A 21,381-nucleotide genomic window follows, 5' to 3' on the forward strand; every position below is an offset into this window, starting at 1 on the left:
CTTATTTCTTTTGTGTGTAGGAAAACAATTTCACATGGCAAAAGAATTTAGCTGGACATTTTAATTTCAAACTAGGATAGTTTTCGCATTTTACTTTATACTAAATATAGAAGTCAAATGCTGAGGTAATTTTATCTAGTATGTTTTATCAAGTTTTTTTTTTTTAAATACCCAGAACAGAGCTTTCTTTTCAACATAGAGTACTAACATATGTCCATTCTAAAAAAGAGTAGAAACATGCTAATAATCTTTTTCTTAGAAGCATTTTTAATAGCACAGTTTAATGACCCTGATGTCATTTTGGAATATCTGGCATTATTAATACCGAATTTCCACATTGTAATGTAGGCAGAGAGAGTGACTAGCAGACAGCAGTGAGTAATTAATGAACTGATAAGAGCAGTGAGCAAATTCTGTATGCAAGATGATATGTCTGCTGTTGTGAACATGGATCCAGCAGGAACCCTAAGCAGAGCGATTTGAAAGTACCAGTCAGCAACAAAGCCACGAAGTTCAGGAAATGAGAGCAATAAGCATGTAGAAATCGTATGGCCACAACATCCAAGGACATTTTCTTGAGCCTTACAAAAGTTTCAGTGCACAATATTGTCTTGAAATATTCTTAAGAAAACAAAACCTGAAAACAGAAATGTGAAAAAAAATAATAAAAGAAAATGTTTAAGGCCATGGGTGATTAACTGCTAAATCATTTTGTAGGCGTTGAATTCTCTCAAAAATTCTTGAGGAAGTGGGTATGGGTGTAGACTTTGGCACACAGGTAGAAATTGCATGAAGGGAACAGGGGTGTGCAGAGTAAGAAGAAAGGTGTGAGTAAGACTGCAGACACAGAAATTGTCTGAGGGGCTCTGGAGAGGGTGTGAAGAATATATCTGTGAAAGAGAGCTGAGGGAGGGAATCGTTGGAGAAAAAACAAGAAAGATGGTTGAGATTAAGTTCTGGTTGCGAAGGTTCTCAACTTCTATGCTGAGGAGTTTCAGATTGATCCCAAGGGCAGTGAAAGCCTATCAAGATGTTCGAGCAGGATATAGACCAGAGACGAAAATCAATGGGGGAAAGGTATTTTAAAAGAAACAGGTCTTCATGCAATGATTTAGAGTGATGACCAGGATATGCTGTTGTCATGCAGCTCCCTATGTGGCCATGGGTGTTGAGCACATGAGCACATGCGTATTTGCAAAAAACCCCAGAACCCCTAAAATGTTTAACTAAAGGGAGAAAGGGAGACAGAGATGCACCAGGAGACTGAATAGTGTTTCACTTTTAACTTCAGAATCACATACAAGTCAACTGGTGGAACGGAGATACTAGTTTTAATTAAGAAGGAAAGTCCTAGAAAGAAAAGTTTAGATAGTAAGGAAGAAAACTGTCACTATTCTAAAGGAAGTGATAAACCTAGGAGCCACAGTACTTCTGCTTCTTTCATTGTTCCTAGTTCTAGTTAGTTTTATGTAATGAAAACATGAAAGCCTACATGGAAATATTTGAGAAATCACAAGAATCTGCAGAATTAGTCAAGGGGAACCCAGGTAGGCTCCAGACCATCAAAGAGGCAGGTGCAGTCCTCCAGGATCAGGGGATGAAGCCTGAAACAATGGCTGCTATTTACTTAACACCTAGGATCACTAGTGTTCTAACCTGAGCTAACCTTATCAGTGTTTTCCGGCTGAATCCTTCATTTTTAATGAGCCAAACTCCTTCAACAGGAGATCTGTTTATTTCGGGGTACAATCCCCAGCTTTTACAAGGTTTTCCTCACATCGTCTAATTAACCATTAGTTCTCAAATCAAGCTTAGAGTAAATGTCAAGCCATGAAAACACTCTGATAAAAGTACCATTATTTTGCTTCAAGATAGATTTATATTTTAATCAGGGGAGATGAATTGCTTCCTCTTCCACAGTGTGGCTTTAAATGAGACTTCATGTAACCCTTGTTCAGAAATGTAGTGAAGGTGATAGATTGTTAGAAAAGTAGACTTGTTTTTATTACTTCTGGTGTATCAGTCCTGCAGTTAAACATAACACCAAGCATCCGAAGGATTTATCCTTGTTGTGTTATAAATGCCTTATCTGCCTTTGCCCCTAGTAATTCCCGATTTCAAGGGATGGTGTGCCTAGACAGTTATTACTTCTTTTGGGTGTCCCCTTTTTTATGTCCATTTTTTATTCCAGATATTCTTCCATATGACTCATTTTTAAAACAGAGATTTCTAAGGATGATTTAATTTCTGCTGTGCAAAGGAAAGAGCCCCTGTTTTGCATTGAGATGTGTTTTGGGTGACATCTTAACAAGGATGCATCAGATTGATCTGTAGCTTATCCTAGCATGTTTTTGACACACGGGATTAGAAGTAGATTACCCACCTCCCTAAGGTTATTAGAAGAAACTAATAGAATTTATTTTAAAAAGTTATGATTTATTTTCTAATCTACTCTTCCTCCCCTTCCACCCTATCACAAATGACATGGTTCCCTCCTATACATATCTTAGGACTGATCAGAGATTTCCAAACTGTATAGAACGCTGGTTATTTATATTTATTGAATTTGAAGATTGCTCTTTGATCTAAAAAGATGCTTTTTAGAACTACACTGAATTATAATTCAGTATCTTTAGGAAATGACATAATGGAAAAGCAACTGAGTATTTAGTAATGCATTTAAATGAATTTGTATTTTATTAGTCACAGTGCAGTTTTCATATATGGAAATCACAGTAGTGGTTTCATATGATGAGGCATTTATACTTGTATTGCAGTATTCACTGTAAATACAGATTCGCGGACCTCTCACAATATCATTGCAGATTCCTGTAGTCTGGGACTGGTTGGTATAAAGTCCTCCTGGATTCCTAATGAGCTCTTACTCGTTTTTATACATAGTACCTTCTTTCCACTTCAATACTGTAGTTGACCCATGAGTTGTTTAGAGTGTACGAGGTTTCCCTGTTTTGCAAATTTTCCATGTGGGCTTGGAAAAGATGTGTTTTCTCCAGTTGACTAGATATATCCATTAGCTCAAACTTGTTGCCTGTGCTGTTCACATTTTTTCTTCATTTACTGAATTTTGTCTACCATATCGTCAATTACTGAAAGAGTTGTGTGAATATCCCACTGTCATAGTAGAATTCTCAGTTTCTCCCTGTGGTCTCCAAGATTTTGTTTCTGTAATTTGATGTTATGTTACAAAGTGATGAATATCTAAAGTATTATATTTTCCTGGTGAATTGAGCCTTTTTTTCAGTATGTATTGACTCTCTAACTTAATTGTTTACTTTACTCGGTCTATTTCTGAATATTTTCTTTTTGTCTATTTTATCTCATTATGCATCTCATTTTTTGAGTGGGCCTTGGAGGTTTAAGTATATGCCTGCTGTGTATTTTTTCCTCTCAATTCTTCTTCTTCCTTAGTTTATAAATGTATCTCCTCTAAACAACATAAATCTAATTTTTAAAAATTTTTTCAATCTGAAAATCTTTGTCTTTTATTTTTTATTTTTTTAATAAAGATTTTATTTATTTATTTGACGGACAGAGATCACAAGTAGGCAGAGAAGCAGGCAGAGAGAGAGAAGAAGAGAAGCAGGCTTCCCGCTGAGCAGAGAGCCCGATGAGGGGCTCAATCCCAGGACCGATCCCAGGACTCTGGGATCATGACTTGAGCCAAAGGCAGAGGCTTTAACCCACTGAGCCACCCAGGCGTCCCAATCTTTGTCTCTTAAATTGAGATTTAAATACATTTGTATTTGTTATCGTAACCAATATGTTCGCATTTCAGTTACCTTCTTTGTGCTTCCTATTTTTTTGTTACTTTTTTCCATTCTTGCTCTTTTTTATTTATTGGTTTTTCCTTCCTTCCCCACATTCCATTTAACTTTTTTTAGTTAAAAGCTAAAAGTTCAGAAATTATATAATTCTGTGGATTTAGTGTTCATTCTAGTATTTTAAGATGCATGTGTAGCTTAAAGTCTAAAATTAATCTTTATTTTACCCACATCTAAACAGTAAAAGAATATTAGAATGGTCACACTTTGATCTCCCCCTTCTAGCTTTTAAAAATTCTATCCAATTGCCATTCTGTATTTGCAACAAATTAATCATTATTATTACTGTGTAATATTTTAGTGCTTGTTTATATTTATTCATATATATATTTTTCCTCATTATTCCCTTATGTATTTCAGACCTTCTGTTTTGGAATAGTTTTGCTTTTGCCTGAAGAACCTTTTCTAGGGGGCATCTGGGTGGCTCAGTCAGTTAGACATCCACTCTTCATCTCAGCTCAGGTCTTAATCTCGGGGTTATGAGTTCAAGCTCTGTGTTGGGCTTTGTACCCAGCATGGAACCGACTTAAAAAAAAAAAAAAAAAAAAGAAGAAGAAGAAGAAAAAAAGAAAGAGAAAAAGAACCTTTTCTAAAATTCCCTTCAGCAAGAATTTTTTGGTAGAAAAAATAATTTCTTTTTTGTGTATGTTCCTGAGAATCACCTTAATTTTCCCTTTGGAAAGATGGTCTCTTGGGTTACAGAATTTCAGGCTGACAGCTATTTTCTCATAGTATACAGAAGATAAAATATTCCAGTTGGGTTTTAGCATCCATTAGTGTTACTAAAAAACCAATGATTGGTTTAAATATTCCTTAGCAGGTGATTTGTCTCTCTTTCCAGCTATTTTTAACTTCCTCACTTTTTCTTTATTGGTCTGCAGTTTCACAGTGATGTGGCGAGCTGTGGATTTCTTTCTGTTTTTCCTTCTTTAGATTTATTGGACTTCCTAGATCTGAGGTTGTCTCACAGCATGGTTAGAAAGTTCTAAGCTAGTTATCTGTTGAATATTGCCTCTCCCCCAGTCTGCTTATTACTTCTTTCTAGTATGCTTACAAGATGTATGTTACCTTCTCATGCTCACCACCACATTTCTTAACCTTCTTTTAAAATATATTTTCCATCTCTTCATCTCTCTGAACTACACTGAAGATAAATTATTCAGATATTATTTTGGAGCTCACTAATTCTCTTTTCATTTATGTGCAGTATACTGCATGATATATTACTAAACATTTTATTTTATTTGCGATAGTTTTCATTTATAGAACTTTCACTGAATTTTTTTAAGTCCCTCTTTCATGGCTTATGAACTCTTTTTACCTGTTCACATTTTTAGATTTTCATTGCCTTAAGCATATTAAATATAATTTAGTTATAATTAATATTAAATGAATTGTCATTACAAATAATCACAAATTGTCAGAATCAGTCTGACCATTCTGTATCTGATATCTGATGTTAATTCAGCCCCTTTTTAATGGAGCCTTGTTTCTTTATGTGTTATTTATTCACTCATTTATTTAGCTACTTATTTTCTTGTTAGCTACTCCTGTTCTTGGGACTTGTCTGTGGGAATTCTTTGAGACCTGCATAATATTAAGTCCTCTTTTGTCCTGTTTTGGCTTTTGCCAGTTGCTTGGTATCCGGTATCCCTGCCTGCGGACCTTGATGTAGTCTAGTCTTCCTTTGAAGTTTTTCAGACCACAAACCTACTATGAATTGAGACATCAAAGCTATCTCTTTGAGGAAGAGCTTGTGGTTAGAGAGTCTTGGGAGAAATGTGTTTTTACCTCCCCTCAATCTTAGCTGCCCACCTGTACATTATAGTCTTGTACCAAGGGTGTGGTTCTTTGGAGCCCCAGGTTTATGGGGTTTCCTATGAAGTTTTGTGCCGGAAGAGGGAATATGGGGTTTTTCTTTTATGCTGTAGACCCTATGGAACTATATCAGGGCTGAAATTCAAAGTCTCTAGAGCTTTGCAGAAGCTCTAAGGCTGAAACCTAGCTGTGTACTTACCTCTTAAGATTCCTGTTTTCACGTCATTGTGACTCTGTTTTTCCCTTTCTTTCATGCCAGCCTGCTGATGTGTTTTTTTAAATATTTTTTCATATTTTATGCAGGATGTTTCAGTAGGGAGGGGCATTCACGATAGCTAACCCACCATTCTGTTTGGAAACAGAACAAATACTGTTTTATTTAACTTTGCCACTAACCCTGTTCCATGAGGAAGAGGAATTAAGTATTGTTGCAAAGTCAGATGGTAAGATTTTGATGGGAGACCTAAATCTTCTGATTCAAGGCTGTGGTTTTATTCTTCTCTTCTTTTGTTTTCTGACTTTTGTCTTTTATTTTTCTCTCAGACTTTGTGGTACAACCTCCTCCTTGCAGAAGACTTTAAGAGAGAAATACATTCAGCCTACTTTGTAGTAACTGTGTTCTGTAACCATGATTATTAGAGAGTTTAGGACTTTCTTATCTAGATTTACATCCTATTCTTGAGGAATGTAGCAGCTGAGTAAATGTAGAAATATGATACTCAGGGTTCCTGGAATAAATATTCCAAAAATTATTTTCCTCCATCATTTTTGGGCATAGAAACCTACCTATGAACTTATTCCCAGTGACTGTCTGTTCAAGCTCAGCTTATGAAGATTAGAAAATGTCTGTGGTGTATTCAAGTATGCATGTGTGCTTCAAATTTAGTACTTGGGTTTTGGACATATTAGGTTTCTTTTGGGAAGTGAAAGGAGGTGTTTTGATTCTTACAGGGAGTACCTTATACCCAATTCATTTATTGAACAGTCCTTAGAAGCAACCTGAGGTATACTACAGACCATATGAGAAAATAATACATTTATTTTAAACTCTGTATCTAGTATAAAAAATTAGGCTTTGCCTATTAATGAAATTTTTTGTAATTAAAAGCTTCATCTACATTATCGATATGCAGCTCTTGATTTTTGTGGTACTTATTTCTTCTTGCAGTCATAGCCAAAACTTCTTTGAAGCTTCTTGATGAAAGTTAACTAATGCATAATGAGCTAGACCCATAGTTTTTTTTTTTTTTTTCCATTGCTTACAATAAAGTCAGTTTCAGTTGAAGCCCACAGGGCTTATAGTTGATATTAATATTTTATCCCTATGCAACTTTGCATTTTATGTTCTCTTTCAATGATGTCTTTCAGCCTTTATCTTCCATTTTGATCCATTCTCTACCTTGCTGGCAGAATGATGTTTATTAGAGTCCTCTTTGATCATGTTAACTGCTCTACAGCCAACATTGCAAGATAATGCCCAATATCCTCTCCATAGCATCCTGCCACGCCCCCAGTTACAACATGGTCCTCACCTGACTTGACCTGTCATCACCATTTGACATAATCCATTGCCCCTACTTCTTGAAAATGTCTTACTAGCCTCACAGCTTACAACTGCATGTATACACAGGTCGTTCGCAAGTATACGCCTTCAGCCTGACCATTCCTCTGGGTCCTGGGTTCCTATATTCAACATCACAAATGTAACACAGTTTAAAGAAAAGCCTTGTACTAAGTCCCTTAATCCTGCTTTTCTCCTTATCTTCCCATCTCAGCTGTCTAAGTCAAAGACTTAGGAAATTTCTAAAACTCTCTCTCTCACCCCACTCCCTGAGCTGTACCTTCAGAATATGTCTGCCATCTGACCACTCTCATCATTGTCAATGATGGCACCCTCATCCAAGCCACCATCATGCCTTGCCGATTACTTTCACTGGTATTCTTGCACTTGCTACTGTCAGCATCCAAAGAGATCTTCTTAAAAATGTAGACCCTTCCCTTTCCTCTAACTGAAAGCGTCCAGTAACTCTTAACAGCACTCCACATGAAATCTAGAAGTCCTTTTCTCATGGTCTACAGGGTTATGCGTGATCTTGTCCTTGATAGCTCTCTGAGCTCAGAGGCTTCCACTATCCCTTTTGTGTTCCCTTCTCTGGCTACATCCTCTTCTTCTTTGAACTTCTCTTCCCTGAGATAACTGAGTGGCTCATGCTGTCACATTATGTACGTCTCTGCTCAGATGCTCCTGTCTGAGAGGAGCTGTTTGTGATCACCCTTTCTAGAATAGCAACTCTATCAGTCAGGTATTGCTGTGTAACAAACAATCCACAACTCTCAGTGGCAAATAATGCTGTGCTTCAGCAGGTCAGCTGGGGATTGGATAATCTAGGCTGGGATTGGGTTCTTGCTTTCCTTCAAGCTCTGAATCTGTCTGGGCTTGGCTTCTTAGTGTAATAGGAGCACATACCTGCTTCACATCTTTCATTCCTGTATCCCTGGAATATGGCATGGCATAGGTTCTCAGTGAATATTTGCTCAGGAAATAAAGAAATGAACAAATGTCATAGAGACTAAGACAATAAATAAATATATTAGAGGTAAGTAGAATAATTCTCTTTACTTAGCCTCTTCTGGTATGTCAAATAATTGACATAAGAACCTGAAATAATTCAGGTATGCCTTCTGTTTTATTTCCACATGTTCAGATCAGAGAACAGGCACGTGTTTCTCGGGCCTGGTGAATGGCCGCTGTGCGCAAGAGCTCCCGGGCAGAATGACGAAAATGCAGTGCTGCTGTGAGCCCGGCCGCTGCTGGGGCATCGGAACCATTCCTGAGGCCTGTCCTGTCAGAGGCTCTGGTGAGCAGCCGACTGCTTGTCTCCTCAGCACAGGCAGTGTTAGGAAAATCAGTAACAGTCGTGTACTTTGTTCTTGAAGTCAAGTCATATGTGAGTTCTTAGCACTGTCTTCAATATGAATACTGTGTTTTTGTGAGGAATTGGGTGGCATTATTGACTTGGGATCAGTTTTGACTTTATACACTTTATTAATATCAGAAAAATTCCCAAAAACTGATTATGACTTGTCTTTCTGCAAGTATTTTTTGAAATTATTTTGAACATCAGTATTTCAATTAGTTTTAAAATCTCCTGATCTTTCATTTCAGGGCTTTGAGTATGTTTGAATAACTTCATTTATATTTTATTTCAGGAGTGTCCCTATTTTCTAGTATCCCAATCCTTGAAGATATTTCCTCTTTTCTAATAACCTGAAGGTTAAGAATAAAAGGGTAGGAGGATACCTCTCATTTGCTTTGCTGGATTAATTAACCATATAACTGAGGCTATATCAGGAAATTACTTAAGGATGAATGAGAAGTAGCTCCTCTTATTAATGTGATATGAATGGTAAAGTAGGATTAATGTTTATCAATCACATAAAGTCACATCAGTATGTTTTATTATATTGTCTTTATGTTAAATTATAGTATTCTGAAAAAACTAAACTTTTTGAACTATGCTTATGAAGATAGGTATCTATGTGTACTGTTATGGAGAGAAAGATTAAGGCCCATTCTTTCAAAATCTATAAGCTATAGAACATCAAAATTGAGTAATAAAGCTTAAACAACAGCACTATTTGTGCATAGTATATGATTTTGGGAACTCGTAGTCTCACAAATAATATATAATAGTAATATTAATACTGAAACAGTTGTTTGAGTTAAATAATTTTCATTTCTATTAACCCTAGTGTCCTAACTCTGAGAACAGATGAAGAAATAATTAGATTGTTGTAGTCTTGATTCTTTTCTCTCAGCTTTGATACTTGGACAAATAAGGTGCAGTTTGAAAAGCTAACTGACACTGTCTTTTGTTAAAATCCAAAAATATAAAAAATATTCTGAAGCCATAGTAATTCCTTATAGCAAAGAAAGGAGATGGGAGAAATGTGTAGGTGTGATACTGATGAAGTTTTAAGTAAAACGAGATCTACAGAAAGAATTATGGAAAGCTTTGATTTTTATCTGCATAAGTAAATTTCTTAAATTCATAGTTGTATCTGGAATTCTATGAGTTGCACTTGGGGACATAAAATCAAACTGCACATAGCACATATAGACAGTTCTTTGGTTATTCAACTCAGTTAAAATATGGCAAATAGGTTTTCACTTTTTTTCTGAAACATCTATACTTTTCCCTGTTACTTCTAGCATTGGAAACATGGATCAAGATGCAATATGCTACTTATTCAGATCAAATAATATAGATAAGCTAAAATGTTCTTACAGTGTACAGATTGCTTTTAGAATCAATCTGTATTTAACTGACCTTTCTTTTTTTCTAGAGGAATATCGCAGACTTTGCATGGATGGACTTCCAATAGGAGGGATTCCAGGGAATGCTGGTTCCAGACCTGGAGGCACTGGGGGGAATGGCTTTGCCCCAAGTGGCAATGGCTATGGCCCAGGAGGGACAGGCTTCATCCCCATCCCTGGAGGCAATGGCTTTTCTCCTGGAGTTGGGGGAGCTGGTGTAGGGGCCGGGGGACAGGGGCCCATCATCACTGGACTAAGTGAGTGTTCACTTTTTTGTGTAGACTCTTTATTTTTCTGCCTTAAATGATTTTATAATACCTAGCATTTTTTTTCAAAAGGAGTGTGTGTGTGTGTGTGTGTGTGTGTGTGTGTGTGTAAAAACCTCTTTCAGGGTCTAAAATACAAGGTAGTAGTAAAAAAAAAAATGCCTGAGAAAATATTATTTTCCTGTCCCATAAACTTTCTAAATTGGAGAAAAGAAGAGTGACCCGGGTTTTCTTTGAAAATAAAGATGAGAGCATGGTCATACTCCATTCCAGATGACGCCATTAAAGAGTGTGTTTTTGGTTCCAGTGTATTTCATTTGGCCGTTTGCAGCTGCCCTGTTCATACACCCCTTGAATTATTTTCCAGAACCATTTCTCAACTGAGATAAACTGAATAAGTCTTGCCCTGTGCCTATCCAAATATTTTAATGAAATATCTTTCTTTTCCTCACCCTTTTTTGTTGAATAACTTGGGCTTCGGGCCAGAACTGGCACTGGTGTACTTGACATTTAAGTTCATTCTTTTTATAAGAGCTGCTCTTGCTAATAATATTTAATGATGTCCTACAGTGTTGTGTTTATTCTTTTTGGCAGATGGCCTATTTACTATCTGAATATTCAGCACAGTTAAGGGGAAAAAAAGAAATGGAAAGCATTCAAATGTACAGTAGAACATTCCTGAAATTTTGAAAAGACATCATTACGGGCAAAGTTTCCAGATGTATCACTTAACAAATACGAGTTACAACCATGTGTCTCAGGAATATTTTTTAGATCCTCAACATCCAAGTTTTAATAAAATATAGAATAATGTGAGCCTTTGATATGTACACTTAATGAATGGACTATTAAATATCCTTTTAAAAAATCAGTTTCAGTAAAAGTACTACATCTTGTAACGCTGAAATACCATTTGTGCTTTGATTTTTCTGTAGCTATTCTGAACCAGACGATAGATATCTGTAAGCACCACGCTAATCTCTGTTTAAATGGGCGTTGCATACCTACTGTGTCTAGCTATCGATGTGAATGCAACATGGGGTATAAGCAGGATTCAAACGGGGATTGCATAGGTAAGCTCATGATTCTTTAATCCTTTGTTTTTTCATAGCTTTTAGACTATAGGAACAAATTAGACTATACATCATTAAAAAGAAAAAAGTCTTCTGAATCAAAGCTAATTTCCAAGCTGTCTCTTCTGTGCACGGTCTTCCCTATGCCCCTTTAACCTACTGCTGAGATAGACCCCTTCAAGAATCCCCCACTGTTTCCCATCCTGTATATTGTGATTTCTGTGTCTACCTCTGTCTTGCTTTCCTCCTTAGCTTAGCAGCACTAGATATATGGTGGTGTCGTCCAGAGGAAGGTGGAGATTTGGAGGAGATAGGAGAGGAGTCACTTTTGAACGTGTTGAGTGTTAGGTATCTAGGACATTGAGGTTTTTTGTTTGTTTGTTTGTTTTGTTTTTTAAAGATTTTATTTATTTATTTGACAGAGAGATCACAAGTAGGCAGAGAGGCAGGCAGAGAGAGAGAGGAGGAAGCAGGCTCCCTGCTGAGCAGAGAGCCCGGTGCGGGACTTGATCCCAGAACTCTGGGATCATGACCTGAGCCGAAGGCAGAGGCTTTAACCCACTGAGCTACCCAGGTGCCCCTAGGACATTGAGTTTGAAAAGTCTAAGGCTAAGCGGGGTGTTCAGAGCTAGAGTTAACAGATGGAGGCATCAGGGTCATACAAGTGGCTTTTAGAACCACGAGGGTGAGTATTATCACCTACGCTGAACCCCAGCAAGAATGGAAAGATAACTGTACTACTGTGGCTGGAACCCTATGCCACAGCAACCCAGTCCCCTAAAGAAAACTCACTAATTGCATTGGTGAGACAGCAAAATAATCCAGAAAGTATTATGTCCCTGAAGCTATGCAAGGATACCGTTTGAAGAGAAAAGTAGTGGCAAGTGTGAGATGTGGCAGAAAACTCAAATATAATGAGGGCCAAAATATCTATTGGATTTTATAACAAAAAGGGTTTTGATGATCCCTTGAGAGTAGTTTTAGTTTAGGAGTAGTTTTAGTAAATGATTGTGTATATGCTTCGTAATTAGCATAACACTAAGTACCTGATTTGGGTTCAAGTCTTCTCTTATATAGATGAAAGACCAGGAACAGAGAGTGTCATAATTTTACCAGTGTACATTGAAAATTTTTAAGTGCACTATGGTTTTGAAGGAAAATGTCAGTCAAATATGATGTTTAGGAAAAACCAGTCACTCTAAATTACATACAACTGAGAATGATTAAGTAAGGCTAAATTCAGGATCCTTATATGCTGTTACATGGGTTTTGCACTGCACAACTATAGAAGGACCATTCATGTAATCTATATAAATGCCACACATTGGGGTTATGCAGGGTATAACCATATGCAGTAGCCCTGGCTTAGCTGATACTACTAGATGCTTATTTAAGAGATGGATCAGTTGGTATTTTGGGGAACACCATGAAATATGGGTATATTTATTATTAATTTAATATATTTATAATTTTTATGATAGTAAATAGCTATATTTATGTTATAATTTATTATAATTTAAGTATAATTTAAGTTATAAAATGACTTTTCTACCAGAAAACCTGATTTATAAGTATGCAATATATAAAATATCTTCTCTTATAGATACATACGAAATTACAGGGTAGATCAAACTGAAATTATATTGACTTTCTTTATATTGTTATTAATATTTGTCATTCATGTGTTACCACATGATTCACTAACCAACAAACAAAATCAGGCCAAAAGTTTAATCTTTACTGCAAATTAGCCAAAGACCACCATTTAGTTCATATTAGCTCCCAGGTGCACTTTATTCTCCCTAGTAAAACGCCCGTACTCTGAGGGATTTTGTGAATTAATGGTATAAAAATGACCTATCTTTAAGGATCAAAAGTTTTTTCTGCAGTCATGCTTGAGCCAGCCTCCTCAACCAGGGTTCCTTTAGCGAATCAAGTCCTACAGAAAGTGATTTCAGTAACTATTTTCTCGATTCTCCCAAGGGTGACGCACAGGTAGTGTAACTCTAGATGCAAAGGACATGAGCTAATCACATACAGGGAATGTGATAATAGGGCCTTACTTTTCTGAAACCCTGGTGAGGAGAGCTGCTACAACCGTTTTCATAAACTCTGTCTAATTTATCATGGGGATTGCATGTCTGTACAATTAATGTGTTAATATAACTCAAAATTACGTATTTTACCCAAATATTGTTACAAACAGTTCCATTCTAGGTTGATCTCATCCCCCTATCCTGCAAAGTGAAAACCCAGGCAAGGTTGTCTTTCTAACTATTGTAGTTGATAGAGACAAAAGATTAGTATTGGGGCATATTTTCAGAAAATAGGTTTTTAATATATTTTTATAAGATTTATTTATTTTTGCTGGGGAGTCAGGGAGAGAGAAAAAGAGAGCAAGCAGAGGGAGGAGACAGAAGGAGAGGGAGCGTCCCAAGCAGTCTCTAAGCTAAGCCCAAAGCTCAACATGGGGCTAGGTCCCGTCACCCCGAGATCATGACCTGAGCTAAAGCCAAGAGTGGGTTGCTTTAATCGACTGAGCCACCCAGGCACCCAATTTTTAATATTTTTAATTCAGTACTCTTTGATCAGGTTGAATTTGACTTTATAAATAACAAATTGGGACATCAGAAAAAGTTAAGAGGATTTAAGTTAACTAGCATTTTAAATTGTAGGAGCATGATATAAGAGTGGTAACTCATTGCACTATATTTTTAGGAATAACACTTTGCCATTGCTGTTTGGCAACTTGTGTTAGATACTAATGAAGTGTCATAACATGAAAGGTCAGAACTCTATTAAAGGATCACACACAAGGAAAGTAAAATCTTTCCAGTTTGCTATTATAAGAAGTACTCTTAAGACCTGAAAACAGTTTTATTTACTCACCACCTTTTTCTCTCCTTTCCCTGAGAGTTCTACTCTAAAATGTATTTGTGGAACTCTTTTATGTCTGTATAAGACAAACTACTGTTAGCAATAGGTTTTAACTTGATTCAAATAATTGTATTTTGGGATAGTAAGAAATTATTCCTGTTTCTGTTGGGCCATAGGTGATCTTAGAGCCCTTGCTAATTAAGTGTTTGTTAAATTAGAATATAAAATATTTCCAAGTATTTCGTAAGAATACTATTATTCTTTATTATTACTTCTTTTATTAGTAGTATTTTTAAGAATACTATCCTAACCCCAGTAGTATCTGAGAATGTAACCATTTTGATAATCAGCCTCTTTCCCAATTATTTCGTTTATTTTAGGAGTTTAAAAATCCTGTGAATTTTGCTTAAAACTACCCAGTCCCTGGTGAAAACATAGGAAGAAACCAAAGCTTGCAGACTATTGTTTAAGTATTCCTGTTCCTCTACACGATACAAAACAAAGGTGATCAGTTGGAAGTATTAGGCTTTGACACCTCAGAATCAAGAGCCATGAAATGTACATATCTGAACATGGCGGTGGTCATTTGTGAGTCTACAACTTAAAATCTTACAATAATCCCCCAAAACAAATGGGATTTGAAAGTCATGGATTTTAAACTCACTGATAGTTTTTTAGTGAATGTTTTCACTTCTAAAGAAGAAATAAGTAAGTGATTCTGTGTACTGATCCTTTGGTATGATCTCTAAGGGGCTAAGGAAGTCAAAATGCATTATGGCTGTCATGGCAAAATAATTGGCAGAGGTGTCCTGGCACCAAGGGGCCTCAGGAACAGGTTCTCAAAGAAGGAAAAGGCCCTGAAAAGTGGCCCAGGAAAGTTTACCTCAAGAAAGGGGGTTGGGTGCATGGTGTCATGTTCTTCACTAGAATTGAGTTTTACAATGAAGCTTCTGAAAATGTGCATCTACAACACATTTTTTAATTGTTGCATTTCAGTATTACATACACCAGAGAATTAAAGCTATCTTCAACATGGCAAATTCAAGGTTGTAATTCCTATTGGAAAGTCCACTAAGTTTTTTTATATGCTTGCTAACTCTCTAAACTCTGTCTTTTCTCATTTTGCTTCATTCCTTTGGCTCAGTAGAATTGATGTTATCAACCAAAAGTTTAAATGTAAGTGAATCTTAATGGGCTGAAGGCGCCCTTCGGTGAATTGAAAAAGCATTTAATCCTGTTATTCTCTGTTGTTTTGATTTAATTTGCTATGAGATTTTTTTTTTTTGTTCCCCTCCTTTACCTCTGAGAGGGCTTAATTGCATTTAGTCTGAGTGTTTATATAAATGAGGTTGGTGAGTTTGATAGATTACAGTTCCTTTTTTAAGAACATCTGTGAAAGGAGTAATCTGTTTATTAAAATGGTAAACCTGTGAATTCACTTGATTGTTGTGTTCTCCAATTTAGCTGAAATTGTATATGTTAATAGCTTCTACGTGTATATGAAATGGCAAGTCATTATGCCCTCACCAGCTAGTGAGGTTTTTAATTTACTAGCATTCAAAATTATATTTAGTGGGCATTGCTGAGAGAAGATGAATTTAACTTTTTCTTACTCTGGCACGTGTAATTTGTCTGGGCTGTAAGCAGTCCAGACTGTTCTCTGCCATTTGGTCTTGCAGTCCCTGATTGCTGCGATGGGTTTGCATTTAATCAAGCCCTAGGAGAACTTGAATGAAAAACAGTAATGTTTCTCACATTTGGGATCAGAACTAGTATTTGCATTGAACTTGATTTATGCAAAAAAAATTCCTGTGCCCATTTTAAGGTCCTAAAGAAACCTGAGGCTGCTGAAGATAATAGACTTTATTTTAATTAATTTCCATTTTCTGTCCCATCCTGTGTTACTTCAAACAGCCAAGCCTCAGTGGGTAGTTACATATCTAATTGAGGACAACACATAATAACAAAGAAATTCCACAATCTGTCAGTTTCTTTCTTTAAAATCTTGAAACTTACAGGATGAATCTATAAATGTCTATCTTTAGACATCTTTTATTCGGTTTCCAATACCATACAAAGCTTTGAAAAGGCTATTAACGTGCCCAGATTACGACAGATAAGTGTCAGAGCCTTTTAGAACTCATGGCTGTGTCTTAACCGAGTCAGCTTTAAAAAAAAAAAAGAAAGAAAGAAAAGAAGCTTTTCAGAGCTTTTAATCATTGTGCATTTCTCAAATTGAAAAATCATTATTTCTTGATTAAAGCAAATTCCCTTGTACTTTCCAATCGGCAATATTTTTGTAAATCTCCAGGCTGGCCTCTGTATTTCAAGAAAGGAATTTTCATTCATTTATAAATACTCTGCTCTTTAGACTATTACCACTGACTGGCCTTCTCTCAAATTTGGGAGGCCTAAATGTACTTTAAACAAACATTTCTAGGAATGGAGTGAAGTCTGTAATGGTTTCTTTTGCTGCTCACAGATGTTGACGAATGCACATCAAATCCCTGCACTAATGGAGATTGTGTTAACACACCTGGATCCTATTATTGTAAATGTCATGCTGGATTCCAGAGGACTCCTACTAAGCAAGCATGCATTGGTAAGGCAGTTTGCATTCACATATGAAAATGTTCCATGAAATATAGTGACCCAGGCTGTTGAGGTTAAAAGTAAATTTATTAAAATAAGACATAGAATGAAGTAAGTGCTGTTGTATTACTACAGATTTACTTTATGCTCCTCTCAGAAGTGCTTCCTTTATGCGCAAACACTATTTGGGTGTATAACCCTGGCCCCATGATATCTAGCTTTGCAGAAAATTCAGTTTATCTTCCTTCCCTAGATCACAGCTTCCTTTCTCTAAGTAACATCAGTAGCCTTCCTGCTCTCTGATTAACGGACCTTAGGATTAGTTGTTTTCAACTACTGTTTTCTTTGACCCTCACATGTACTCCAACACCAAGTCAGGCCTCCTCTTGATTCACAGTTTTGTTGCTACACTTCCCCACCCACTGTCCTCCCAACTCCTCCTCAATGCTGATTCATTGCAGAATTCTTTCTGCAGATCACTCCAGTTGTCGTCTTCTACATTTCCTATTTATCCGTGGGTCGTTGCTTGGCTAAGCTCACCCCACAGTCTTCATCATGGTGCTGTTAACCCAGGTGATTTGAGGCTACTGTGTTCTTCTTACTCAGCAGTTTGCCTTGAGTTTGGACGTCTTCGAACATTGTTTCCAAAACAGCTGCACCGGTCATTTCCCTGTCCACCTCTTCCAGCTTCCTGGCACACCCCCAGCCCAATATTCTTTTTCTTTTCCTTCTTCAGCTCCTCTAGGTCAGGGCTGTTAAAAAGAAAAAAGCTGGTGAGAGAAGTTTGGAAGTTTGGCTAAAGAAGCAACATGACCTGAGTTATTACATGTAAAAATATAAACTGGATGTTGAACATCACATTTATTATCTTACTGTTTTTGCCTGTGGTTATTGTAAAAGAATAACATTTGGCCATCCTTCATTGTCCCAGATATTGATGAGTGCATCCAGAATGGGGTTCTTTGTAAAAATGGTCGGTGTGTGAACACAGATGGAAGTTTCCAGTGCATTTGCAACGCTGGCTTTGAATTAACTACAGATGGAAAAAACTGTGTTGGTATGGAAATTGCCTGCCCCCTTGCAAAAGATTTCTAAAAGATATACATTTTTATTTAGAACCATATATGCTACTTCCATGAAAGCTTGCACAACACGTATGTGAGAATTTTTCAGATGACTTAGGTAAAATATAAACGCATTTAACATGAGACCATTAGAGTCAAAGGATAAATTGTTTGGAAATGGTGTAACAGTGAATAATGTGTTGCTTCTGGAAATTTTCTGTGTGGTATATGTTTAATTCTAAGTAACCGTTTTTTCTTTGTGTTAATTACTAGCACCTACAGGATTTCACATTTTGCCATTATGACACCAACAGTTAGCTCTAGTCTGGCGGAATATAAAAATGTCTAGCATATGTGATAATCAAATCTCTAAATCTGAAGTCCTGGTGCTGTCTGGTACCAGTGGATACCAGTACCCCACAGAAATACTCTAGTCACACAGCAACACACAGTATTTCAGCTACTAATCCAGATCCAGATCATTTCACTCACAGTGACGTTTATCACTGCTCTATTCTCCCTTACGGAAGAAACTCCCCCCCACCCCCTGAAATCATATAAACATTTTTGCTAATCAAAGTAAAGCACGTCTCATGTGGTTTTAATAACAACCAAGCACAACATTTACTTAATATTTTCCTTTATATTCCTTACAATAAAGGCCCTTCATGTTCTCCACCCTATTTGCTCTCACTTGGTTGGCATTCATATTAGGAAAAAAAAAAATCAATGAGCACATGGCTCACTTCTATAGTAGAATATGATTGGTGGTTATTTGTGAAAGGAGAGGGAAGTGGTTCCCACAAGGCCAGTGGTATAAGTCGTTCTGCTCTCCTTCTGCAGATCATGATGAATGTACAACTACCAACATGTGTTTGAATGGGATGTGCATTAATGAAGATGGTAGCTTCAAGTGCATCTGCAAGCCAGGATTTGTCTTGGCTCCAAATGGGCGTTACTGTACTGGTATGTATGGCTTTGATAGGAAAGTAACCATTGAATGAATCATCAAGAATTACTTCAGTTTCTTCATGTGGATTTCATATTATTCACATCTCTTGCTAATTCAGTAAGGCAGGTGCCTGAAGCTTCCCAGAAAAACATACATTGTGGTCTAAGGAACAGTAATATCTTTAAAAAATAATAATGGTGTAGGAAAAATTAAGGGAATGACAGATTGGTTCTAGCAAGTCTGGAAGAGACAATGTAGAAATAATTTCTCTGTACCCCTTGCCTAAATATAAAAGAGGAAGAAAAAAGTCTTGGAAGGTTTTCATTTTTTTGTGCTCTGAGAGCTAGATTTTCCACTTTAATTCATTACTTGTTTTGTATTACATACTTTCCATAAACTTTGTACATATCATGACTGTATCATTATCTAAAAATCTTACATTGTGTTTTAGCGAAAAAGTATTTTGAGTGTTCCTATCAATTTTGTTTATAAAGCCATTTTGAAGGCTAAGCTCTAGTGGTAACTTTAGTAAGCAAAAGAAGTGCCTCTATATCCAGTTTATACTCACAATTTTAATTTAGTAAGTTGGAACAAATTTTGCAGTTTTTTTTTTTCATTTTTCTCCTTTTTTATGAAATCCACTCTTTGAATCTTTTCTACTTTCCATTGCACAAACTTACCTGAATAGCATTAGTGCTAATAACCAGTTCCTGTAATTTCAACAAAATTCCATGGAGAGTTGAGAAAGAAAGATTGAGACTGATCTTGTATTTCTGAATAAAAAATAGCTTCTTGACTATTCATAAAAGGGGAGTACAGCATTCAATAGGAATGTTGTAGCTCTGCTCTTTTAACTCATGACTAAAATGTCATCTCAACATTAGCAGACATGGATTTAACACAGGATTTGAGTTCAGTGTTATGTTCCAGGGTGTAACATTACATTATAGCATGTAACTTTATTTTAGCATTTCCTAAGAAACTTAAATACACATATAAATAAGACCTCAACAGTTTCTGCTGTCTTGAAATTTTTTTAATTTACTTCCTTACTACTGATACTGTAATCTGCAAATCTTAAAATATTCATGATTTGGTGGCCCTGTGTTTTGAAGGCTGTTTCATCTTTGAGGGAAGCCATTCTTTGTTGGGTTACATTTGATAAACTCTAACAGATTGAAAATTAGGAGAGATGCCCCATGGGGCATCTGGGTGGCTCAGTCGATTAAGCATCTGACTCTTGATTTCAGCTCAGGTCACAATCTCAGAGTCAGGATTGAGCCCCATGTCAGACCCGATGCTCAGCGGGAAGTCTGCTTGAGATTCTCTCTCCCACTCTCTCTCCCCCTCTCCCCACCATCCCTATGCTCACTCTCTCTCTAAAATAAATGAATTAATCTTTTCAAAAAGGAGAGATGGTCCCATATTTTGTTATTATGAAGTGATCAACTTAATGTTAAAACAGCATCTCTCTTTGATTTGAATTTTATGTGTGTGTAAATAAAAGGTAATTACAAACATTTAGCTTGGTTTTAAGAATATGTTTTATTGAATTAACTTGACTTAAATATCATTTAATATTAAACAGAATTAGCAGATAGATAATGAAAAATGAGTGTATGAGGCTACTTTTTCCCCTAATGGTTAAAGGGAGGCAAGTCTCCGTCAGTCTTTCTGAAAATGTGTTTGAAAGAGTTGGTGGCTCAGTTGGTTAAGTGTCTACCTTTGACTCAGGTCATGATCCCAGAGTCCTGGGATTGAGCCGGGGCATCTGCTTCTCCCTCTCCCTCTGCTCTGCTTGTGCTTTCTCTCACTCTCCTTCTCTCTCAAATAAATAAATAAAATCTTAAAAAAGAAGAGTTGCACTTAGATTCAAGATTTGTTATCACTTCTGTGTCCTTCCACAAATTATAAAATGGAAAACAAAAGGTTGATAGTCTAGAGTGGTGAGAACAGGTAAACTCTGTAATAAGAGTAAATTTACCTGGTTAATGGCCTGGGTTGTGCTTCCCTCTGGACAGATGTTGATGAATGCCAGACCCCAGGAATCTGCATGAATGGACACTGCATCAACAATGAAGGGTCCTTCCGCTGTGACTGTCCCCCAGGCCTGGCTGTGGGTGTGGATGGACGTGTGTGTGTTGGTAAGTGAATCATTCTGTAATGGCCCCACTGTCCTAATGGTCTTTGAAAAAATAAAGATATATCCGTAAGGTGGAGAAGTATTCAGCCATAAAAAGAAGTAGTCAAAAATGCACAAGTATGAATGAGCCTTGGAAACATGCTGAGTGAAAGGAGCGGCTCACAAAAACCCAGATGGCATATGTTTCCATTCATGTGAAATGTCCAAAGCAGACAGATCTGTAGAGTCAAAACAGATTCGTTTTGCTTAGAGCAGAGAAGGTAGGAGTGCCAGATAAGGAGGTGGTTGCTAAAGGCATTTTTGAGGTGATGAAATGTCCTAAAATTAGTTAATCAGCTGTAGTGATGTATGTATCTTTGAATATACTAAAACACACACACACACACACACACACACACACACACACACACACACACACACACACACACACACACAC

The 21,381-nt window shown here is 36.8% G+C and overlaps 1 protein-coding gene across 1 annotated transcript in view; it reads left to right on the top strand.

The window, feature by feature from the left end:
• LOC111140889 (fibrillin 2) overlaps window positions 1-21,381 on the top strand; it is a 247,559-nt gene that overhangs the window by 124,562 nt on the left and 101,616 nt on the right. Inside the window, exons 9-15 of the mRNA XM_022493138.1 lie at window positions 8,366-8,518; window positions 10,008-10,235; window positions 11,180-11,317; window positions 16,677-16,796; window positions 17,718-17,843; window positions 18,694-18,816; window positions 20,824-20,946. Coding sequence (XP_022348846.1) covers window positions 8,366-8,518; window positions 10,008-10,235; window positions 11,180-11,317; window positions 16,677-16,796; window positions 17,718-17,843; window positions 18,694-18,816; window positions 20,824-20,946 — 1,011 coding nt within the window. The remainder of the gene's footprint in view (window positions 1-8,365; window positions 8,519-10,007; window positions 10,236-11,179; window positions 11,318-16,676; window positions 16,797-17,717; window positions 17,844-18,693; window positions 18,817-20,823; window positions 20,947-21,381) is intronic.

This window comes from Enhydra lutris, unplaced genomic scaffold (genome assembly GCF_002288905.1).
Source record: "Enhydra lutris kenyoni isolate GAN:26980312 unplaced genomic scaffold, ASM228890v2 scaffoldscaffold5, whole genome shotgun sequence".
Lineage (NCBI taxonomy): Eukaryota > Metazoa > Chordata > Mammalia > Carnivora > Mustelidae > Enhydra > Enhydra lutris.